Source organism: Ovis canadensis, chromosome 1 (genome assembly GCF_042477335.2).
Source record: "Ovis canadensis isolate MfBH-ARS-UI-01 breed Bighorn chromosome 1, ARS-UI_OviCan_v2, whole genome shotgun sequence".
Taxonomy (NCBI): Eukaryota; Metazoa; Chordata; class Mammalia; order Artiodactyla; family Bovidae; genus Ovis; species Ovis canadensis.
The window spans coordinates 64,094,737-64,119,624 of NC_091245.1; the positions used below are offsets into that span (position 1 = coordinate 64,094,737).

Sequence of the window (24,888 nt, forward strand, 5' to 3'; positions counted from 1 at the left end):
GATTAGTCTTCATAATTGGCTTTATCTGCCTCTCAGCTGAAAATCAGAGATAGTTTCAAAAAGTAATGAGCATGCTGAAAATATTTTATAATCTAGTTTTTCTTGCTAATATAGACTCTGATTCTGTTCAGTCTAACTCAGAGACTCCCCAAATGATATTTCTGAAAACACAGTTCTGCAAGGAGTGATGACAAATCCCTTTGAAAATCAATTTTAGGTTCCTGCTGTGCTAGCAGGAATCGGTACATTTTCTATATATCACCAAAGCTATGTTTTTACCTTTGTCAACAAGAACAAGGAACATGTTAATGTAAAAAAGTGAGCCAATAGAAAATTATACTATTTATTTATAAGTCGGACACGACTGAGTGATTTCACTTCAGTGTATAAAATGTATACTATAAAATTATACTATTTGAACAGAACAGTTTTTAATAGACTTTGATAAAATACTTAACTGTTATTAACTATACAAATCAATTTTAAATCATAGAAATTTCAACTGATATGTGCAAATAGTTGAACCATCTATTTTAACGAAGCCTATAATAGTTTCCCATATATGGTGTCATCCATGAGATGTTTCTCAAGTGTTAGTCTGCCAACATTTTTGGGTTTTTGTGGAAAATCCAGATTCTGGGCCTTCCCAGAGACTTCATAAATTTGAAGTGGATCCTCAGCATGTACACATTTTTAACCAAGTGATCTAATACTGACTGTGTATGTACCAAACTCTGAGAAAACACAATTTAGAATATTTACTGTTAACAGTTACATTGTACTTAAAATAACCTAATATTAATACTTTGCTTAAATCGCATATCTAATTTATAATATGACACAAATAAGATTTGACCTTTAAAAAAAAATTCTTTTCTGCTACTCCAGATCATGGTTTTCAAATAGGAGCATGTAGCAAAAGATTCTGGGCTCCACCCTGAGAGTTTCTGACTCAGTAGGTCGGGGTGGAGCTCAAGAATTTGCAGTTATAACAAGTTCCCAGGCAATACTGATGCTACAGATCTGGGGCATCATACTCACAGTTCTGGAACAGGTGATGCTCAAGAGATGGTGTGAGGCCTACTTGTTTTTCAGCTTCTTACCATAGCTGATTAGTGGACTCACCTGGTGACTTCTAAAAACTACTAATACTTGGGTTCTGCCCTCCCCAACCTCACCCTCAGAGATTCTGACTTTAGTTTGTTGTTACAGGGATTTTTAAACAATTCCCGGATGGCACCCCACTCCAGTACTCTTGCCTGGAAAATCCCATGGATGGAGGAGCCTGGTAGGCTGCAGTCCATGGGGTCGCTAAAAGTCGGACACAACTGAGCGACTTCACTTTCACTTTTCACTTTGATGCATTGGAGAAGGAAATGGCAACCCACTCCAGTGTTCTTGCCTGGAGGATCCCAGGGACGGGGGAGCCTGGTGGGCTGTGGTCTATGGGGTCACACAGAGTCGGACACGACTGAAGTGACTTAGCAGCAGCAGCAGCAGCAGCAGCAGCAGATGATTCTAATGAGGAAAGTTGAGGACAGCAGTGTGAAATGAAAATGATTTCCTTGGATCCTCCAGGATGAATCGTAATGTCCTCTAGAATTTGAGTAAAAGAAGGAACTTTTCCTTTCAAATTTGTATTTTCAACTGGCAGCGTGTGCATCAGTAAGACTAGAAAATAGCTCAGGATTCCAGCCACTGAAGGAGAGTATATCAGGATTATGCTGTTTTAATAGAAAATGGAACAAGAAAGGAAGCACTTCTCACCTGCCCAAAGTAATCCAGTTCACTGAGAGTTTAGAAACAATGGAAAAGGCACTGTTCCATTCCAAATACAGCTAAAGTACAACTAGCACTATTCACCAGGCAATTCAGTCAACTCATGGACTTCCCCAGTGACCTCAGGGGAGAAAAATGGAAGACGAGAGTTCTTTCTAGACATGTTAACAAGTCTATTCCTGGCGTGAGACAGGAAAACCTGAACACATCAAATATCATCCCTTAGCCAGGTGATTTTAGGAGATTATGACAAGTCAGTTGAGTCACACCTTATATAAGTGTACCTACTTACTAACTTGATGACTAACAGAGAAGTAGAGATCAATGATATAGAAGAGATTTTCTTTATCTTTTTCTAATTCTGCCCCAAACAGAGCCAACTGCTGGGCGGTACCCCAGAGGCCTGCAAGCCTTAGAGGTGCCCAGCCACTAAACCGAGAGCCCAGAAACAGAGAGAGAGACATCAACGGCTTGTTGAAAAGGGGTCTTAAGAACCTGAAGGGAAAAAACGTCCTGGAGCAATACCTCCACCGTGCCCAGCAGACTGCAAGCAGGACACGGCTGTAACCTTCCAGAGGAAGGGAAGGCTGCCATTCATGGGGCAGAACTGCCGCCAGCTTGGCTCATCAGTTACCAGGGAAACCGGGGGCAGGGGCAAACAGGTAGGCAGTTACTAATTAAGTCCTACAATTAGGAAGACTCGATAATCACGAGAGTGAAGCAGGAGCTGGTGGAGCAGAAGACAGACAGGGAGCAAGAGGATCGCCATCTTGAATGGCCTAACCATACAACTAAGGAAGAATAGGAACAGTTTAAGTTCCTCACCAGGTGTTCAAGGTCCTTATCATTCAACTCCAACCTCCTCTTTTTTTTAAAAAAAAAAAGCAATAAATAGGGACCAATTACATCTGACACCCCAAAGCTCCAGCCACAGCATGTTTTTCTCTATTCTATGGACAAACTTTGTTAAGTGACTGAAAAGATCTCAGTCTCCATCTATCAGAATCTTAAGTATCATCAAAGCTTAATGTGAACACCCGCTCCATGAATTTTTCCCATCATCCCTAGAGAGGACTGCATCTTTTCCTCCCCTTTGCACTCTTGATGCTTTCATTATAAATTTAGTATAGCCTATATGTGCTGTATCTTTTATGATTAATTAGTAATAAATATCTGAGCAAGTAACAGGTCTTCACCTTTTGTCATTTTCTTACATAAAATTGACACAATAGATATGTTAAAACAGGAACAGAATAATAGTAAGACTGAGAAATTTAGTTCTTCCCTATGAACCTAATTCTTTTAACACTTAGGAAAAGTTAAGTAAAATAGGGGCACTTTTAGTTAGATGTCCAAAGAGAGAAAGAAGAATTAAAAATATATATATATACCTTCTGTGATAGGGTAAATGGAAGGCTTCTTTTTCATTTTAACTGTTTTTCTCATCTCTGAAGTGGGAATACAGAAAAGAGATCAAACCTAATTGATATAATCAGCTTGATAAAGAGCCCAACTCTATCAATGAATAAAATAATGTTTAACAAATCCAAGCTTTCTGGGAAATGTCTAGTTAAGTTTGCACTTGTTTATTTCTTTGCTTTTGCACTGTCCCCCAATGATTTTACACTTATAATACATTTACTTAATAAAGAAAAACTATCACACTTCCACATTAGCAAATGATACGAGTTCTCAAGGGTAGCAGTGTTTTGCGCTTCTACCCTGTTGTGCTGTGCTTATTGTACTAGACATGCTGGAGTCCTTAAATAAGTTAAAACTAAAACCGTAATAAGTTGTTGCAGAGAAAATAACATGGTTAATAAGAAAATAACAATGGACTAGGAGTCAAAAGATTAGTCCTAGATCTATTTCAAACTCATTATGTGAGCTTGGGTAGATTATTTCAAGGTTTTGAGTCTTAGCTGACTCATCTATTATGTGATGACAATATAAATTTTATATTTTAAATTCCAAATATAAAAGCCTAAAATTTGTGTGTACGGTAGACTCCTATTAATATTCTGGCATAGAAGACAAAGATCAAGTTACACTCTTAGCAAAATGTTCTATAAATCATCATATACAAAGGGCATATTGTTTAACCACAACTGGGAAAAGGTCCTCTTACAGTCCTGGCCAATTCTTTTTTTAATTAAGTAACCTAAAATAGTCTACTAAGTTTGCTAATTTGCTCATATATTTAGTTAACCCTAACAAAGTCCCCCCAGAGAAGGCGATGGCACCCCACTCCAGTACTCTTGCCTGGAGAATCCCATGGACAGAGGAGCCTGGTAGGCTGCAGTCCATGGGGTCGCTAAGGGTGGGACACGACTGAGCGACTTCACTTTCACTTTTCACTTTCACGCATTGGAGAAGGAAATGGCAACCCACTCCAGTATTTTTGCCTGAAGAATCCCAGGGACGGGGGGAGCCTGGTGGGCTGCCATCTATGGGGTCGCACAGAGTCAGACACGACTGAAGCAACTTAGCAGCAGCAGCAACAAAGTCTCCCTTTTTCTTTTTTTTTCTTTTTCTTAAGGTGAAGTAAATATCTCCTGGAGGAGGAAATAGCAATCCACTCCAGTAATCTTGCCCGGACTATCCCATGGACAGAAGATCCTGGTGGGCTAGTCCATGGGGTTGCAAAAGAGTCAGAGATGACTGAGCAATTCAACAACAAGAACAAAAAGTCTAGTTAGTATATTAAACATGAATATTTTTCAAATATTCAAATCATGCCTGTTTTTGTTCACTTTTTTGTATGTCTGGACCAAGTGTCATTAATGTAAAGTAACAGAAGTACATGTACTTACACATTTAATAAAATCAGACTAGGTCTGAAAAAAACTGACAATATAGTAGGAGATATTCAATAAATGTTCAGAAAATATAATCCATAATATTAATATTGGAGGATATCTAACAAAATGTGAAATACTCTGTGTGTCCGGTCTGCTAGCCACATTTTCAGTTTGACATAAGCCACAGTCAAAACATAACCAGACATGTGAAGGGTGAAGTCCTAGAGGAGATCAAGCAGGAAATAGATATCCAAAGACCATACTCAGAATATTTAAGGAATTAATATCCACCTCCAGGCATCTTCCCTAAATAATTCTTAGAGCTATTCAAGTTTCTCTTTATCTGAAGGGTCTAAGTTACCTTAGGGGAATTTCAGGCATCCTTTTGTTTAGGATACTCATGAGACCCCCAGGTTTTATGATATATGTCTTCAAGCTACTGATGGTCATTCCTACACAGGTTTAATTTGTGATAAGGAACTTTTGTAAAAAGTGAATTGGAGATTTTCATTTAAACCAATTGGAAAAAGTAAACTAATCTGAAAAACACACACTTGTAATATACATCAAGAATTTCAACAATTTCCATCACAGTACATTTACAAGCCAAAAAATTCTCCAAGTCACGACAGCTTTACAGATTTTGCTCTTTACTAGCTGCTAAGATCCAGAAATAGTAAAATTTCTATCCTTTGTTCCCAAAGTAATGGAAAAACAGTTCTTATCCCAGTAGTGGGGATAAAGTTGGATGATTCAGGGAATAAAATATTGTCAGTAACTTACACAAAATGAATTCAATTCAATAAGTACTTGTATACCTAACCTAGTGTGAAACATAGTAGAACTTTTGGTTAAATTCCAAACATACCGGCAACTTCTGAAATAGAAAGAAGATAAATGCTTAAGGATTTCAAGTGATCAAAATACCTAGAGTCCAGTCAGTAGCAGGGAAGAAATATACACACACATATATATAGTCTCTCCTTGAAATACCACAGAGATTGTTAAACTGATTACTCCCTAGAAAAGTTTCTGGCACATACTATTGTTGCACAATTGCACTCATCACACACACTAGCAAAATAATGCTCAAAATTCTCCAAGTTAGGCTTCAACAGTACATGAGCCGAGAACTTCCAGATGTTTAAGCTGGATTTAGGAAAGGCAGAAGAACCAGAGATCAAATTGCCAGCATCCATTGGATCATAGAAAAAGCAAGAGAATTCCAGAAAAACATCTACTTCTCCTTTATTAACTATGCAAAGCCTTTGACTGTGTGGATCACAACAAACTTTGGACAGTTCTTCAAGAGATGGAAATACCAGACCATCTGATGTGCCACCTGAGACATCTGCATGCAGGTCAAGAAGCAACAGTTAGACCCAGACATGAAACAATGGACTGGTTCCAAATCGGAAAAGGAGTACATCAAGGCTGTATACTGTCACCCTGCTTATTTAACTTATATGCAGAGTGAAAAGTGAAAGTCACTCAGTCATGTCTGACTCTTTGCAGATTATACAGTCCATGGAATTCTCCAGGCCAGAATACTGGAGTGGGTAGCCTTTTGCTTCTCCAGGGGATCTTCCCAACACAGGGATTAAATCCAGGTCTCCCTCATTGCAGGCAAATTCTTTACCAGCTGAGCCACAGAGTACATCATGCAAAATGCTGGGCTGCAAGAAGCGCAAGCTGGTAACAAGATTGCCAGGAGAAATACTAATAACCTCAGCTATGCATATGATACTACCTTTATGGCAGAAAGCAAAGAGGAACTAAAGAGCCTCTTGATGAAAGAGAAAGAGAAGAGTGAAAAAGCTGGCTTAAAACTCAACATTCAAAAAACTAAGATCATAGCATCCAATCCCATCACTTCATGCAAACAGATGGGGAAACAATGGAAACCATGACAGACATTTTTTCTTGGGCTCCAAAATCACTGCAGATGGTGACTGCAGCCATGAAATTAAAAGATGTTGCTCCTTGGAAGAAAAGCTATGACAAACCTATATAGCATATTAAAAAGCAGAGGCATTACTTTGCCAACAAATGTCCATATAGTCAGAGCTATGGTTTTTCCAGTAGTCATGAATAGACGTGACAGTTGGACCTTAAAGAAAGCTAAGCACCAAAGAATTGATGCTTTTGAACTTTTGAACTGTTGGAGAAGACTTGAGAGTCCCTTGGACTGCAAGTAGATCAAATCAGTCCATCCTAAGGGAAATCAGTCCTGAATATTCATTTGAAAGACTGATGCTGAAGCTGAAGCTCCAATTTTGGCCACCTGATGCAAAGTACTGACTTACTGGAAAAGACCCCAATGCTGGGCAAAACTGAAGGCAGGTGGTGAAAGGTATGACAGAGGATGAGATGGTTGAATGGCATCACTGACTTGATGGACATGAGTTTCAGCAAGCTCTGGGAGTTGGTGATTGACAGGGAAACCTGGCATGCTGCAGTCCATGGGGTTGCAAAGAGTTGGACAGGACTGAGCGACTGAACTGAACTGATACTACTGTTAAGTAAAAGATTTTTAAATGAATGAATGCATCAAATCTTCAGTCAACGAGATTATCAAGCTGTCTCGAGTTTCAATTGGTATATAACTCCGCTGACATTTTCCACCTGCACAGTGAACCCAAGATCAAGAAGTCAGGTCATCTAACCTCCATTTATTTAGCTCAGGAAGTAAAGAGTTTTCATGATCTAGTCTCTGTTTCTCTCTCCAAATCCTGCTTCAACCACTTTGCCCCTAGAATGTGTGTTCCAACCAACTTCATTTCTTCTGGGCCCTCAAATGCACCATGCTGTCTCACCTCTGAGCCTTTTACTGTTCTGTCTGTAAAGTTCCACGCATTTTGCACTTATGTCTCAGTCTAGATTTCATTTCCTCTGGTTAGCCTTTCCTTCCAATACTACCCCTCCCTATCTTCCCCAACTAACAAGACAGTTAGATGTCCTTCTGTATATATCCTTATGTCTTTTTTTTTTTGCTGGTTTCATGGTTTATACTTGCTTGTTTCATTTTTTGTTTCCTATATTAACTGGGCACATTGGAAGGCAGCAATTGTGCTTCTGTCTTACTCAATCATTGTATCCCTTCTGCCTAGAATCATGCTAGACACATAGTGAACTCAGTGAGCATTTGCTGAATAAATCAGTAAATGAATGATAAGTGAATGAATGATGGAACATTAGCCTTTTATGAGAATGAAAATGAAATCATCTTCACTTCTCACTCAGAATTAAAAATTCTAAAATAAGTCAGAGTTGCAAAGCATGGCAAGAAAACTAGTACAGCTATTCTAGTTCCTATAATACGATTTATCATTCTGTAGCTTCACAGTTTATCAAGCACAATGTATAAATAACTCAAAATTACTTTCTATAAATTACAATTCCTCTTCCTAAGACATCCATTTGTTTTAAACATTTATTTGAACACAAAGATAATGAGGCAACTTTAAAAACAATTTCATGCAAGCTAGGAAATAGACCTTTATATCCCAAACTTTGTTTATACTTTTGTTTACAGAAATCAATGTACTTATCATTCTTAGTTTTAATTTTTTTCATTAATTCCACAAATTCACATTAGGAATGTGAATCAAAATAAAAGCAGCTCTATGAAATAAAATGTCTGTAAGAATCTAGTTTTATTTTTAAAACTGTAAATATTTCTGGGTGACTAATCAGAATTGTGATTTTTTAAAAAACCACCTCTGCTCTTACAAAACATCTGGTGGAAAATTAAAACCTCAGGGGTTACATTAGGCACTGTAAGGTTTAATTCAGTGGCCTGACATTATCATCAGCTAATCAGCTGCTTGTCCCTAAGTCCCTATTCCTATGAGGTTGGTAGCATTTATTTCAAACTGAAGAACTCTGAATTCTTTATGGAAACTGGATTTTTTTCAAGAAACAATTTTCTCAGCTCAATTGGTAACTACATTTCCCCACTCTACATGCGTGTGGCTGAAGCTGTGAGGGGTTGCAATCTGATGTAATCTTGAATTACCCTCAATTTTCTGCAGTTCACCCTCACTGGGAACTGTCATGGAACAAACTTGATATCACAGGCGTGTGCAAGGCCCCTGGCTGGAGGCTGCTTGGGGAACAGGAGAGAGGAGGACCTTCACACAGGATCCTCTACCCATCTGATGCCTCTCCAGGAAGATTCTTTTCCCCAATTACTCATAGTCTAACTTTTCCTCAGAAGTTCCTCAGAGTAATCCATTCTGTTTGGTTTCTCTGCCTCCCTCCCCCCAATCATCTGGACCCAATTTACAAACCCCAAACTGCCCAAGAATGTATGCAGGACCTTTTCTGGGAGCGTCTGGAAGGGAACTGTAAACCAGACAAGACAGGGGCTAAGGAGCTGAAGATCTGTAATCTGCAAGGTTGGTCACAACTGCCAAGGGGAATGTTAGTCAGCAACGTGGGCTTCCTGTTGGGGCCAAGGGAAAGCCCTAGGGGTGGGCCCTGGCAGGGAGGGCAAGAAGGGCACATGGATGCAGGGGAACAGGGAGGGCAAGAAGCGCAATGGATGGCCGGGGACGCTGGAGCGGCGGAACAGGAAGTGGAGGACCTCATCCAGTCTCTCGGGGTGGCTCTGGAGCCTCAGAGACCCAAGTCTGATTCTATCGTTCCTCTCACCCTGGTCCAGCGGTCCTCAGGATCCGCTGCACTCCCTACCCTGCTTTCCAAGGCAGGTCCATGCAAGGTGCTTTCATCGAGAGCAGTGGCGAGAAACCTGTCTGGAAAACTGATGAGCCCTGCGTGAGCAGCTCTGGGTCCAGCGGCCCGCAGGGACTAACCTCTTCTCGGACCCTGGAGGAGAAGTGTCAGGAATCCCGCTCTCCCCCTTGCCCCGGGGGTCCTGGGCACACCCTTGCATGGACGCACGTGGTGGCTGAGGTTTTGAGCTTTCCCGCTCACTGATTCATTCTGCAGCGGGCTCGTGGGTATGTGCATCCTCGTCCGTGGGGAAGCCGGCTGCCCGCCCAGGCTTCCAGATGTGGAAGGAGAGAGTGCGCGAGCCCCAGCCAGGCTCGGCTGCCAGCGGCTGGGAAGCACATGTTCATACAAACACTGCCACAAGGCGGTCTTTCTCTGCACTCCGCCTCCGCCTGCCCTTAGCTGGCACCCTCAGTCCTGCCCCCCTGCCCTCCTCCTTCCTACTCTCCCCGTTGCAGCCTAGTAGCAGAGAATGACCACAGCCGCCCTCGTCCCTCCTGCCCCTGAGGCCAAAACCAAACTTCTATAACCCAATGACATCTTCCAGGAAGCGCCAGGACAGCCAGCCAAGGCCACCCGCCCCCTACCCTTCATCCACACTCTTCTCCCACTGAGGCAGTGGGAGGCGGTACAATGCCCAAAGAGCAGATGCAGTGCCAGGGAGGGCCGGTGAGATCACTCCCTGGGAGCAGCAGCCCCGGGGGCCCCCCCGCCCTCCCCTCCGGGGTCCAGCCCCTTCCCCAATGACACTCCAGTGAGCAGGGGGCAGCCTGGGCCCCAGGTGGGCAGCACGTTTGTTGGCCTCCTAACGACTAGAGGCAAGTGCTTCTGTGTCTCATGATTCCAGGAGCTCCGTGATGTCCGAGGTTTTGTGGGCACCCTCTCCCCCATTCGGCAACCCTGCCGCATGGTTCAGGCTCCGCGCACAGAGCCCAGGGGGACCGCGAGCACCCCAGCAGTTCCCAGGCTGGATGCCCGAGAAGCACCGAAGGGAAACAAGACCTCAGCCAGGGCCCTGAGGGAGGAGAACGGAAGGAGGATGCGAGGGCAATGGGAGCTGGAGCCCGGGCGGGCGTCAATGAGTCCAGCTCCGGGGCTGCAAGAGCCGCTACCACCGGCCTCGGGAAGTGAGCCAGCGAGCTGTTCCTCCCGAGCCGCAGGATCTCTTTAGCATAAACTGTCTGAGAGACCCGCTGGCAGGAGGCTTCCTTTCAAGCACGGTATTTTACAAATTGAGGAGACAAGGGGAGGATGCTGCGGCTGTTCGCCGGCTCCCAACTTCAAAAAAAAAAAAAAAAAAAGTGCCAAGTAGCTAGGGCGCAAATCTCTAACTGGCTCAGTGGATCCAGGGGGTGGGGAGAGCTGCTGGTCTAACCCCTGCCCCGCGGGTGGGCTACTTACGATTTTGCCGTGTGGGAGACCTGTCCACGCCTTGTCCTGTGGGCTCCTAAATGCATTTGTATGCATTTGTCCTTACAGCGGGGCGCTAACGGAAAACAGAAGCCAACTCCGAACTGCTAAGTGTGCAGGTACTGTCCATGAAAAAGGGGGAAAAAAAATCACATGAAAACGATGCTCTAAAACCTCAACAATAACCAAAAAAGGGAGGGACAGATGGAAGAAGAGCAGAGAAATAGCACCGGGCGGGTAGACGGCTAGGCTGCCCAGGGCCCCAGCTCGGTAGCGGACAGGCCCGGGGTGGGTGAGGGGGAGCGCTCCCCTGGGAGGGCGGGCAAGGAGGGACACCTCACTGGCGGGCTGCAGGACGCCGGCAGCAGCGGGAGCTCGGCTGCGAGCGCAGCCCTCGGGTTCACTTGCGGTTCAAAGGCGACTCCGTGACTCCAGTGGAGTCCTCCGCTTTGGGCCTGGGAGGAGAAAGGAGTGGGGGGAGGGCAGGAGATGCAGTGGGGGAGGAAGTCCTTGGAAACAACCCGCGCTGGAACATTTGTCAGACAAGTACACACACCCACTTCGGAAATCTTGTCCGTGCGAGCTGGCCGGTGGCAACTGCAGGCGCTCGGCGTGGACTGCCGCCGGCTGCTTCCCCTGGAAGAAGAGGAGCCCAGCAAATCCGGCCGGTGTTAAATTTCACCGCTCCCTGACTTGCAATGACATCACCAAACACAGTGCACACCTCCCCCTCCACCCCGCAACCTTCCCCCTACCACGCGCCTAGCTGGGGCGCCCCAGTCCGCAAGCTCCCGGGCCCTGGGGCGAGCTCGCAGCCACTGGCACCGCCCAGACACTCCCGCTTCCCACGCATTCCCGGGCTTGTAGGTGACTGGTATCCTTCCTCCCAAGCATCCGTGTACCCTTTCCTTTTTCAGCAGTCCCCAATTTGATGTTTTCTCCCATTTGATGTTTTCTCTCTTGCTGTCTCCCATCCCCCCTTTTCTGTCCTCTTCATACACACGTTCTAAAATCATGTATAAAACTCAGCAGAGTCCTTCACTCTCCTCCAATTCTCTTGCTTTTTTTTTTTTTTTTTTTTTTGCAGCTATGCTTGTGGCCTAAATCATAAACTAACAGCAAATGTTCTCATTAATTCCTTTTCTCACCTTCACTCTTTCAATCGGCCCCCCGTATTACTTTCTACTGATTTTTCTTTCCTGTAATCCACTTTTCTGCCCTCTGCCCTTCTCTCCTATACAATCATGGACTAATGGTCTGCACTTATACATGAAAAGCACAGGAACACACCACTGCCTTACCAGTTTGAATACCTTCTCCAAGGTTTGTGACAAGTTTCTTTTTCGATCTAAGTCCCATTCTCTCAACACGTTTTTTCATATTGAGAAGTCTACTTCCAAGATTTGCCAAAAAAAAAAAATTAAGTTCTGATTTATCTTCCTCAAATAAGACTGGAAATTCCAGGAGGCCAGGGATCTATTATCTTGCTCATCATTGTATTTTCAGCATCTCAAATACTATTTGTTATGTCTGTTTAATGAATGACTGCTGTATACAGTGAATATCATATCTTGGAGAAATGATGTTGTCTATTCATCCACAGCTAATGACCCTTTCACAAAGGCATCTCACATTACACACACATTACAAAGGCTTCAGTTCAGTTCAGTTCAGTCGCTCAGTCCTGTCTGACTCTTGGCGACCCCATGAATCGCAGCACGCCAGGCCTCCCTGTCCATCACCAACTCCTGGAGCTCACTCAGACTCAAGTCCATCAAGTCAGTGATGCCATCCAGCCATTTCATGCTCTGTCATCCCCTTCTCCTCCTGCCCTCAATCCCTCCCAGCATCCGAGTCTTTTCCAATGAGTCAGCTCTTCACATGAGGTGGCCAAAGTACTGGAGTTTCAGCTTTAGCATCATTCCTTCCAAAGAAATCCCAGGGTTGATCTCCTTCAGAATGGACTGGTTGGATCTCCTTGCAGTCCAAGGGACTCTCAAGAGTCTTCTCCAACACCACAGTTCAAAAGCATCAGTTCTTTGGCGCTCAGCCTTCTTCACAGTCCAACTCTCACATCCATACGTGACTACTAGAAAAACCATAGCCTTGACTAGACGGGCTTTAGTCAGCAAAGTAATGTCTCTGCTTTTTAATATGCTATCCAAGTTGGTCATAACTTTTCTTCCAAGGAGTAAGCGTCTTTTAATTTCATGGCTACAATCACCATCTGCAGTGATTTTGGAGCCCCCCAAAAATAGTCTGACACTGTTTCTACTGTTTCCCCATCTATTTCCCATGAAGTGATGGGACTGGATGCCATGATCTTCGTTTTCTGAATGTTGAGCTTAGGTGACCATATTAATGATGGAAACAATTGATGTGGCCCTTGGAAATTGGGAGAGTTTTTCCTTTAAGAACATAGAGTTTAATCCATCCTCCTCAATTTTTCAACTTTTTATTTTGAAATTTTAGATTTACATAAAAGTTGCTTAAAAAGTAAAGAGAATTCCTATATAATCTTCATCTGACTTCTTCTAATGTTAATATCTTACATAACCATGTAAATTATCAAAACCAGGAAATTAATACCAATACAATACAACTAATCTATAGATCTCACTCAAATTTTGTCAGTTTTCCCAAATGTTCTTTGTTTTGTCCAAGATCTAATCCAGGATAGTTTAGTTAGTTAATTAAGTAATTACTCAAATCATACAATGGAAGTGACAAATAGATTCAAGGGGTTAGATCTGATAGACGTAGTGCCTGAAGAGCTATGGACCGAGGCTGTAGCTTTGCACAGGAGATGGTGATAAAAACCATACCCCAAAAAAATAAACGTAAAAAGGCAAAATGGTTGCCTCAGGAGGCATTACAAATAGCTGAGAAAAGAAGAGAAGCAAAGGGCAAAGGAGAAAAGGAGAGATACCCATCTGAATGCAGAGTTTCTAAGAATAACAAGGAGAGTAAAGCCTTCCTCAGTGAACAATGCAAAGAAATAGAGGAAAACACTAGACTAGAGATCTCTTCAAGAAAATTAGAGATACCAAGGGAACATTTCTTGAAAAATGAGCACAATAAAGGACAGCAATGGTGTGGACATAACAGAAGCAGAAGATATTAAGAAGTGGCAAAAATACACAGAAGAAATATACAAAAAAGATCTTCATGACTCAGATAACCACCATGGTGTCATCACTTACCTGGAGCCAGACATCTTGGAGTGTCAAGTCAAGTGGGCCTTAGAAAGCATCACTATGAACAAAGCTAGTAGAGGTGATGGAATTCCAGCTAAGGTATTTCAAAGCCTAATGGTTGATGCTGTAAAAGTGCTCCACTCAAAATGCCAGCAAATTTGGAAAACTCAGCAGTGGCCACAGGACTGGGAAACCTCAGTTTTCATTCCAATCCCAAAGAAAGGCAATGCCAAAGAATGCTCAAACTACCCCACAATTGCACTCATTTCACATATTTCACACACTAACAAAGTAATGCTCAACATTCTCCAAGCTAGACTTCAATAGTACATGAACCGAGAACTCCCAGATGTTCAAGCTGAATTTAGAAAAGGCAGAGGAACCAGAGATCAAATTGTCAGCATCCCTTAGATCATAGAAAAAGCAAAAGAGATTTCCAGAAAAACATCTGTTTCATTGACTACACTAAAACCCTTGACTGTGTGGACCACAAAAGACTATGGAAAATTCTTCAAGAGATGGGAATACCAGACTACCTTACCTGCCTCCTGAGAAACCTGTTTGCAGGTCAAGAAGTAACAGATAGAACCAGACATGGAACAATGGACTGGTTCCAAATTGAGAAAGGAGTACGTCAAGGCTGTATATTGTCACCCAACTTATTTAACTTATATACAGAGTACATCATGTGAAATGCCAGGCTGGATGAAGCACAAGCTGGCATCAAGATTTCTGGGAGAAATATCAATGATCTCAGACATGCAGATGATACCAGTCTTGTGACAGAAAGTGAAGAGGAGCTAAAGAGTCTCTTGATGAAAGTGAAAGAGGAAAGTGAAAAAGCTAGCTTAAAATTGAACATTAAAAAAACTAAGGATATGGCATCTGGTCCCATCACTTCATGGCATATAGATGGGGAAACAATAGAAACAGTGACAGACTTTTTTGTGTGATTTTCTTGGGCTCTGCAAAATCACCACAGATGGTGACTACAAGCCATGAAATTAAAAGATGTTTGCTCCTTGGAAGAAAAGCTATGACAAACCTAGACAGCATGTTAAAAAGCAGATACATTACTTTGTTCACAAAGGTCTGTCTAGTCAAAGCTATGGTTTTTCCAGTAGTCATGTATGGATGTGAGTTGGACCATAAAGAAAGCAAAGTGCCAAAGAATTGATGCTTTTGAACTGTGGTCTTGGAGAAGACTCTTGAGAGTCCCTTGGACTGCAAGCAGATGCAACCAGTCAATCCTAAAGAAAACCAGTCCTGTACATTCATTGGAAGGACAGATGGCTGAGGCTGAAGCTGAAGCTGCAATACTTTGGCCATATGATGGGAAGTACTGACTCATTGGAAAACACCCTGATGGCTGGGCAAAACTGAAGCCAGGATGAGAAGGGGAATGACAGAGGATAAGATGGTTAAATGGCATCACTGACTCAATGGACATGAGTTTAAGCAAGCCTTGGGAAATGAAGGACAGGGAAGTCTGGCATGCTGCATCCATGGGGTCTCAAAGAGTTGGACATGACTGAGCAACTAAACAACAACCATAGTTAATCAACTAAGATATTAAATGAATTGCCATATCTCCTTAGTCTCCTGCCATCTGTGGCATTCCCTGTTCAAAGAGCACTGGCCAGTGATTTTGTAAAAGTTCCCCAAATGTGGCTTTGGGTTATGTATTCTCATGATTCAGAGTTTGTATATTCAGCTAAAACACCACTGAGATGATACTGTGCCTTTCTCGGGGCATCATATTAAGCATACATAACACTGATATATTTTATTATTATTTATATTAACTTTGATCACCTAGTTCATGTGTCATATGCCAAATAGCCATTGTAACTAGCCCCCTTCCTCACTCTTGTAACAAATAGCCACAGCCTTCTGGAAATCTCCTAGAAATCCAGTGCCAAGGGAATATATACATTCTTAACTTTAATAATTTCTACAGTATTCTATTCCTATAGTATTTCTATTTTTGACTACTGGTCAAAAATTTGTGTCTCTATTTCCCCTTTAATTATTTAAGGATTAAAAATATTTCTTTGTTCGCAATGTTGAGTCAATATTTGAATGCTGTATTAAATGGAATTATCATTAAAATGTATCTAAGTTTTTTTGAGTATGAAAAGAAAATATTTGTTAGTTAGGGTTAGTAAAGTTCTTTTCTTGCAGAAACATCCAAAGAGTATGCATACCTTCAAATAGAATATATTTGATTGTGGGAGAGGAAGCATTTGCCCAGTAAAAAATAAACAATGTAAGGCTGCAATGATATAGACTTTTTACAATGCTGGAGTTTAGCATATTTCTAATTAATCAATATAGCTTAATGAAGACCATGGCATTTAGCTGGGCCTTGAAAAGTCAAGAGGATTTATATAGGTGGAGAAGAGAAAGATAGTATGCTTAGAAATAGAGAACAGGAGACCAACAGTAACTGGACAAGAGGAAGATACATGAACTGTATTTAGGGGAAAGGAGTAGATTCATCAGCCTGGATTTAAGGTTTGTGCATTTGAATCGAGGTTGAGGGAAACTATGACAGTCCCTGAATGCCAGGATAAGTTCACTCAGTCATTCAGTAAGCACTTACTGTGTCACCTACTATGTACCAGGAACTCTTCTAGACACTAAATTACATCAGCAAAAAAAATGCTTGAAAATTCTTCCCCTCGTGGAGATTATGTTTTATTATTTAAATTTAATCTATGGGTAATAGAAAACAAATTAAATAATTTTAAACATAAATGATTATGTTTTAAATTCCCATTTTAAGAAGACTGATCAACATCAGATGCTAAGATTGGAATGAGAGGAAATTTGGAGGATAAGTTTGGTTTAAGTGTTGAAATAAGCATATCGTGAACTATGGTAGGAACAACAGAAATGCTAAATAAGAGAATCATTATTAAAAGAAATCAAGACGATGTAAAAACCTCTTAGATTGGGAACGGAGGATATATAGATGAAACTTCAAGTCTGAAAGATTAAGCAATTATGCCACTGTCCAATGGCAAAAGGAAGACAACTAACTCAGTCTGTGACACACTATATTGAGATCTTGGTAGGACCCTGTTTTGGAGCTATCCAGAGATCTGTTGGAGTTAGCATTAGGTCTGTTGAAGCCAGAGTTGAAGAAAAATGTTAGAGCTAGAGTTTTAGATTTCTTCATCATCTGCCTAAAATGGTATTTGAAGCCTTGACAGTAGAGTCTGTTTTCAAGGATGTGAACATTTTAATGGAGAACAGAGAGTCAAGGACATAAACTACAGAAAGTGGGAGGAAACAATGTGGAACTGAAGGAGCAAGAATAAAATACATAGAGCATTATTAAATAAGAGAACAGGAGCTCGGGGCTTCCCTGGTGGCTCAGCTGGTAAAGAATCTGCCTGCAATGTGGGAGACCTGGTTCAATCCCTGGGTTGGGAGGATCCCCTGGAGAAGGGAAAGGCTACCCACTCCAGTATTCTGGCCTGAAGAACTCCATGGAGCCTGGTAGGCTGCAGTCCATGGGATCCCAAAGAGTCAGACCGACTGCGCAATTTACACTCACTCACAGGGACTCAAAAAGTAATTATGTAGCAAATCCTTCACAGTGCTTACTGTGCATGCTGCTGCTGCTGCTAAGTTGCTTCAGTCGTGTCTGACTCGTAGTGACCCCATGGACTGCAGCCTACCAGGCTCCTCCGTCCATGGGATTTTCCAGGCAAGAGTCCTGGAGTGGGGTGCCATTGCTTCCTCCATTATTATGCATGAGAATCAGTCTAATTATTTTAGATGTATTAACTCATTTTATTCTCTATCAGTCCTGTTAAGTAGGTACTACTTATTATCCTTTTTATACAGAGGAGAAAATTAATGCAGAGAAGGGTTAAATTGCCTGGTCAGAAAACTGCTAATCAACATGTAACCGTGCCAACTCTGGATAAAGTTGATGTTCTCAATAATTCCTTCTCCTTTCATTTTTTTCTTCCTCCCTCCCTCCTTCTCAGGAGAAAACCATTTCAAGACAACTGGCTACTGAAACAGAATATAAGCTTCTACTACAGATTTTCATAAGAATGTAAAATTCAGTATATGATGAAAGTGGTATATGATGAAATTCAGTATATGATTCAGTATATTTCAAAACTCCATAAATAAGATCTGCTTTACAAACAGTGTTAAAACTACTAGTTTTAAGGAGAGAATAAATTTATCTCCACCTCATGAGGTACAACCAAAGTAAATTCCAATACATAACATTAATGGGTTTATAAAAATATTTAACAGTGAAGATTTAGAAGTAATGATATGTAAAAATGTATCTTCTTTAGAGGTGAGTAAAATTAACTTATTAATTTGTTTATCAAGTATTTATTGGGCAGCAAGAGGTTTCAGACACTGTTCATGCTTGCTCTCTAGGACTAGAAGTATTTCAGAAAAACAGAAGTATGATGTAAAATTTGTGAGCAGTAAAGTAAAAAAGAAATACAAATGTCATACAATATAAACAAGTGAAGATATAAATGAAAAACTGGGGGAAATATTTATAGTGCATAGCAGGCAATTAATCTCTTTTTATAAAGCATTTTATGTTGAAATAATTATAGGCTTATAAAAAGTTACAAAACATAGTGTGAAGACTTTCCAAATACCTTTCCCTCTATGTTCCCCAATTGCTAACATTTTACTACGTTAACTTTATTATATTCTCTCTCTTTCTCTCCCCCAATTGGTTGAGAATAATTTTCAGACATTATGTCTCTTTATCCATAAACACTTCAATGTGTATTTCCTAAAAACAAAGATATTCTCTTCCATAGCCACAGTGCAATGATCATAATCAGGAAATTAATATGTATATGGTATTATTATTTTTTTAAATCAATTTACTTATTTTAATTGGAGACTAATTACAATATTGTAGTGGTTGTTGCCAAACATTGACATGAATCAGCCATGGGTACACATGTGTTCCCATCCAGAACCCCCCGCCCACATCCCTCCCTATCCCATCCCCCAGGGTCATCCCAGTGATCCGCTTCGCATATGATAATATACACGTTTCAACACCACCCTCTCAAACCATCCCACGCTTGCCTTCTCCCACAGAGTCCAAAAGACTGTTCTTTAAATCTGTGTCTCTTTTGCTGTCTCGCATATAGGGTCATTGTTACCATCTTTCTAAATTCCATATATATGCATTAGTATACTGTATTGGTATTTTTCTTTCTGACTTACTTCACTCTGTATAATAGGCTCAAGTTTCACCCACCTCATTAGAACTGATTCAAATGCATTCTTTTTAATGGTGGAGTAATACTCCACTGTATATATGTACCACAGCTTTCTTATCCATTTGTCTGCTGATGGACATCTAGGTTGCTTCCATGTCCTGGCGATTGTAAACAGTGCTGCGATGAACATTGGGGTACCTGTGTCTCTTTCAGTTCTGGTTTCCTCGATGTGTATGCCCAGCAGTGGGATTGCTGGGTCATATGGCAGTTCTATTTCCAGTTTTTTAAGGAATCTCCACACTGTTCTCCATAGTGGCTGTACTAGTTTGCATTCCCACTAACAGTGTAAGAGGGTTCCCTTTTCTCCACACCCTCTCCAGCTTTTATTGTTTGTAGACTTTTGGATAGCAGCCATTCTGACTGGCGTGAGATGGTACCTCACTGTGGTTTTGATTTGCATTTCTCTGATAATGAGTGATGTTGAGCATCTTTTCATGTGTTTGTTAGCCATCTGCATGTCTTCTTTGGAGAAATGTCTGTTTGGTTCTTTGGCCCATGTTTTGATTGGGTCATTTATTTTTCTGGAATTGAGCTGCAGGAGCTGCTTATATATTTTTGAGATTAATTCTTTGTCATTTGCTTTGTTTGCTATTATTTTCTCCCATTCTGAAGGCTGTCTTTTCACCTTGCTTATAGTTTCCTTCATTGTGCAAAAGCTTTTAATTTTAATGGGTCCCATTTGTTTATTTTTGCTTTTATTTCCAATAATCTGAGAGGTGGGTCATAGAGGATCCTGCTGTGATTTATGTTGGAGAGTGTTTTGCCTATGTTCTCTAGGAGTTTTATAGTTTTTAATCTTACGTTTAGATCTTTAATCCATTTTGAGTTTATTTTTGTGTGTGGTGTTAGAGAGTGTTCCAGTTTCAGTCTTTTACGAGTGGTTGACCAGTTTTCCCAGCATCATTTGTTACAGAGATTGTCTTTTCTCCATTGTATACTCTTGCCTCCTTTGTCAAAGATAAGATGTTCATAGGTGGGTGGATTTATCTCTGGGCTTTCTATTTTATTCCATTGATCTATATTTCTGTCTTTGTGCCAGTACCATACTGTCTTGATGGTATTATTCTTTAATCTACAGACCAGTCAAGTTTCACCAGTTTTCTCTCTACATGATAGTAAACCTTTATTTTTCCTGCTTCAGGATCACATGTTTCATGAGTCAGACACGACTGAGCAACTTCACTTTCACTTTTCACTTTCATGTACTGGAGAAGGAAATGGCAACCACTCCAGTGTTCTTGCCTGGAGAATCCCAAGGGACGAGGGAGCCTGGTGGGCTGCCATCTATGAGGTTGCATAGAGTCGGACACGACTGAAGTGACTTAGCAGCAGCAGCAGCAGCAGCAGCAGTCTCCCTTACCATGGAACAGCTCCTTAGTTAGGGTGACCAATTCATCCCTATTTACCCTGGTTTCCATTTCCTGCCTTTAGCCCTGAAATTGTCATGTCCTGAAAGAACCCCTCAGACCCAGGGAATCTGGCATGGCTGGTAACTTAATGACCTTCATACTTTCAAAAAAGTTAGGTTGCTCCTTAAATAGAATATCGAGACCTTTGATGCATGAATAATTCTTATAAATTAACAAGAAAAGAGATGAATATAGAAATGTAGAAAAATGGGCAAAGGGAATATGCTAAAGTTGGACCCAAAACACATTAAAATATTTAATGAACTCAATTCAAGTATGTTAAAGTAATTAAGATCCCACTGGGGTGGGGAGGGAAGCAAATGACAAAGATTTTTAGAGAAAGGATAACATCCAATGTTGATGAAGGTAGAGTGAAACTGGTAATTTTATACCAGCTAGAAGGTTGTAAATTAGGTAAAACTAGAGGAAATTTGCCAATTAGAATTAAGAACCTTTGAAAACTATATTTTTTGATCAGTGATTTGATTCTAGAAAAGTATTCCAAAGAAATAATAATCACATTCACCCACAAAAACACATGCAAAAGAATGATCATCACAGTATTATCCTATTTCTCAATAAATTAGGGCACATTCATATACTGTAATATTATACAATAATGAAAAAATAATGTTTTGAAAAGTATTTCCTAACAAAAAAAATCTTAAAATATTTCAAGACAAGATGCAAAAATATTTACAATACAAAATATATGGGTGTACATAGTATGTATTGCATATCTTAGAATAAAGACTGAAGGGAAGTATACCAAAGGATTAATAGTAGTATAAATAATATCTGGATGGTAAAATCAGTAATGATGAATTAAACTTCGTCCTTCTTTTGTTTTTCTATTTATCTTTGTTTACAATAAGCATGTATTATTTACATAAATCAGCTGCTACTGCTAAGTCACTTCAGTCGTGTCTGACTCTGCGACCCCATGGACTGCAGCCTACCAGGCTCCTCTGTCCATGGGATTTTCCAGGCAAGAGTACTGGACTGGGTTGCCACTGCCTTCTCCTGTAACTGCATAATGATACACCAATTCAACTTACTGCTATGGGGGAAAAACACCATTTAATGAGACATGAAGACAAAGCACAGATCCTAAGGGGACACACGCTGTGGACCACAGCACAGCTATGACCAGAGTAAGTGAGGGGACGGGGGAGGGGAGATGGATGGGTAAACTATAGCCTCGAGGGCGTGGGGTGGGGGGGTGGTCTGGATTGAGGACAACTAAGCAGACAACAGGATGCGACAGGAAACCATAACCAATGATGAAAGCAGACACACCGTCAGAGAACTCCAACAGCAAGGAAAACATACAGAACTGTTCTTTTACAAATATTCGGGAAGAAATCAAGCATGAAACCACAGAGAAATCGTCAAAGAATTTTAAATATCAACTAATTAGCCAATGATGCAAATTATAAAAACAGTGTGTCAAAAGACCACAAAATGGACTAGTTACCACTTCACAGGCCACTAAAATGATTCACGGTTAATTTAATTATAAGCTGACTAACCATGCAGCTAATATGAAATGGGTGGTAACAGAAAAACGTGATAATACAAGTCCAGTTACAAAGCAGAGTGTTGTACACGTGATTTCATGGGGGTAAATAGCAATGCACTCACAAAGCATAAGCTAAACATGCAAGAAAGCTGGAACATAAATCAGAGAAAAAAGTAATAAAGGTTTCAAGATTGAGGGAGATAGTTGGACTGGGGATGGCTTAAAATAATGAACATTAGAGAATATGCTAGGGAAGTAGCTAAAAGCTGAAAGAAATGGATTAAAATGAGTTTGTGTAGCTAGAGAAAGGCAGATCCTTAAACTGAGCTGGGCTCTAGGACAACCAAACAGGTAGTTAGATACATACTTGCATAGTTATGTCAGGAGAAAACTCTATACTTTAAGTGTAATGTTGCAAGTCAGTCTTCAGAAACCTCTTGGGGATTTTTCCTCTTTAACATGTAAAAGCAAGTTGGAGCCCTCTACTGGAATGGTCTTCTAGCAAGGGTAGAATTTATATTTGAAATTATAAAATAAGTGCATATGCCTCTAACCAGAAATAAATAGTGTTTTTCATATTCAGTTCTTTTGAGACCAATTTTCTAGTAACTGGATATTATTTTTCTCAGAATCATGTGACTATAAAGGGAAACATTATTTTACTGATGAAAAGGATAGGCTGGATGAAAGCGGACTACAGAGAATCCACAATTAGGTGAAATAGTTGCACAGCAACTGGCAAATGTTTGCATGAGTATAGATGGAATCTGATTTAGAAGATAACTTAAGAGTGAAGAAGCTAAGGAAAGAAGACAATAGAGGAAAAAAATCTAGATCTTCGAATTTTAAATGTAAGGCAAGACATGATATATACTTTCCCTTTAGAACTAGTTGAATAGCTATCATTTGAAAGTATTAAAGGGCCAAATAGAATGCCTTGCTTCTCTTGAATTTCATTATGTATTTGGTTGTCTTATAATAAGGTTTCAGAGAAGGCAATGGTGCCCCACTCCAGTACTCTTGCCTGGAAAATCCCGTGGATGGAGGAGCCTGGTAGGCTGCAGTCCATGGGGTCCCTAAGAGTCGGACACAACTGAGAGACTTCACTTTCACTTTTTACTTTCATGCATTGGAGAAGGAAATGGCAACCCATTCCAGTGTTCTTGCCTGGAGAATCCCAGGGACAGGGGAGCCTGGTGGGCTGCCGTCTATGGGGTCACACAGAATCGGACATGACTGAAGTGACTTAGCAGCTTAGCAGCAGCATAATAAGGTTTATTTTCCCCATCAGAGTCAGTACTACAATTTTCTAACAATTTATATCATATATTTAGTGTATCTTACATGAATATTCATACAAAATGCTACTTTAACAGAGAACCTAACATAGAAACCAGTGATACAATACAAATCATCAAAAGTGATTATGAATAGCTGTCCATCTGCAGCAGCACATTAGAACTCCAACTCACACTTAGGATTCTCTTTCAGCACCTTTAGTTTAAATTCCTCTTACCTTACTAAGGATACTAAAAAATTCAATATGGAATTTTGAATTGTATCTATGTTATCTTGTTCAACAATTTAAAAGTGGATACAGCCCCTATACTTTTTTTTTAAAGGCAAACTAAACTAATGGTAAGAGTATTTTTTGAGGTATAGAAACAGAACAGACTCTTCCATATTGTGAAATAAGATTCTTGCGACAACCATGGCAATACTATGAAAGATCATAGAAATATTTGTTATTCCAAGGAAGAGGAGGAAAGTCAATTTGCCAGACCAGTCCCCCAAATAACAAATGTCTATGAGGCTTCCCTGGTGGCTAAGTGGTAAAGAATCCGCCCCTGCTGATGCAGGAGATGTGGGGTTGATCCCTGGGTGAAGAAGATCCCCTGGAGAAGGAAATGACAATCCATCCCAGTATTCTTGCCTGAACAATCCCATGGATAAAAGAGCCTGGCAGGCTACAGTCCATGGGGTCACAAAAGAGTTGGACACGACTTAGCAACAAAATAGCAGCAACAACAACAAATGCCTATAGCTTCTGTCACATGATTGCAAGTCTTGGCATAGTTTAGAAAGGGGATATCTATTTCTGCCAAAGTAAAAATTTAATATAAGCTGCATCAAAGTCTAAAGAGATCCATGAGATGAAAAAGCAAAACGAATATTTAGCATGTGCATGGAATTCAAGCAGTCATATTCAAAATTATTGTGATGATGCCAAAATTGTTTGGATTCTGCATGGAGGCTGACTAGGGACATGTATAGTGCTTATTTTCACATATTCTGATTGTTGAAGAGACCTTGAGGAGCAAAGTGAGACTGGAGTAGGAAAGCAAGAAAGGAATTAATATTACCAAGAACTTCTATGTAATGGGCACAGTGCTAGGTACTTTAACATATCTAATGTTATAACTATCTCAATCACCCAATGAGGAGATGTTATTATATTATTTTTTCTGTGTAAGAAAACTGAGGCCTCAAGAGTCTAATTGACATACTTAAAGTGATGAAAGAAAATAACCTACAGCCCAGATTACTGTACCCAGCAAGGATCTCATTCAAATATGAAGGAGAAATCAAAAGCTTTACAGACAAGCAAAAGCTGACAGAATTCAGCACCACCAAACCAGCTCTCCAACAATTGCTAAAGGATATTCTCTAGACAGGAAACGCAAAAAGGGTGTATAAACCCGAACCCAAAACAATAAAGTAAATGGCAATAGGATCATACTT

At 40.7% G+C, this 24,888-nt stretch overlaps 1 protein-coding gene across 4 annotated transcripts in view; it reads right to left on the minus strand.

Moving 5' to 3' along the window:
* COL24A1 (collagen type XXIV alpha 1 chain) overlaps nucleotides 1-11,380 on the minus strand; it is a 392,145-nt gene extending 380,765 nt beyond the window's left edge. For 2 of the 4 annotated variants that reach the window (XM_069596518.1, XM_069596489.1), the window contains exons 1-2: nucleotides 11,284-11,380; nucleotides 10,719-10,849 (exon numbers count right to left, since the gene is read on the minus strand). In XM_069596518.1, the coding sequence (XP_069452619.1) occupies nucleotides 10,719-10,774 (56 nt within the window). In that variant the 5' untranslated portion in view covers nucleotides 10,775-10,849; nucleotides 11,284-11,380. Of the gene's footprint in view, nucleotides 1-10,718; nucleotides 10,850-11,063; nucleotides 11,164-11,283 lie in introns of those variants that run through there. The other 2 variants (XM_069596509.1, XM_069596499.1) reach the window with 2 other exon arrangements.
* Between the last annotated feature and the right edge of the window lie 13,508 nt (nucleotides 11,381-24,888).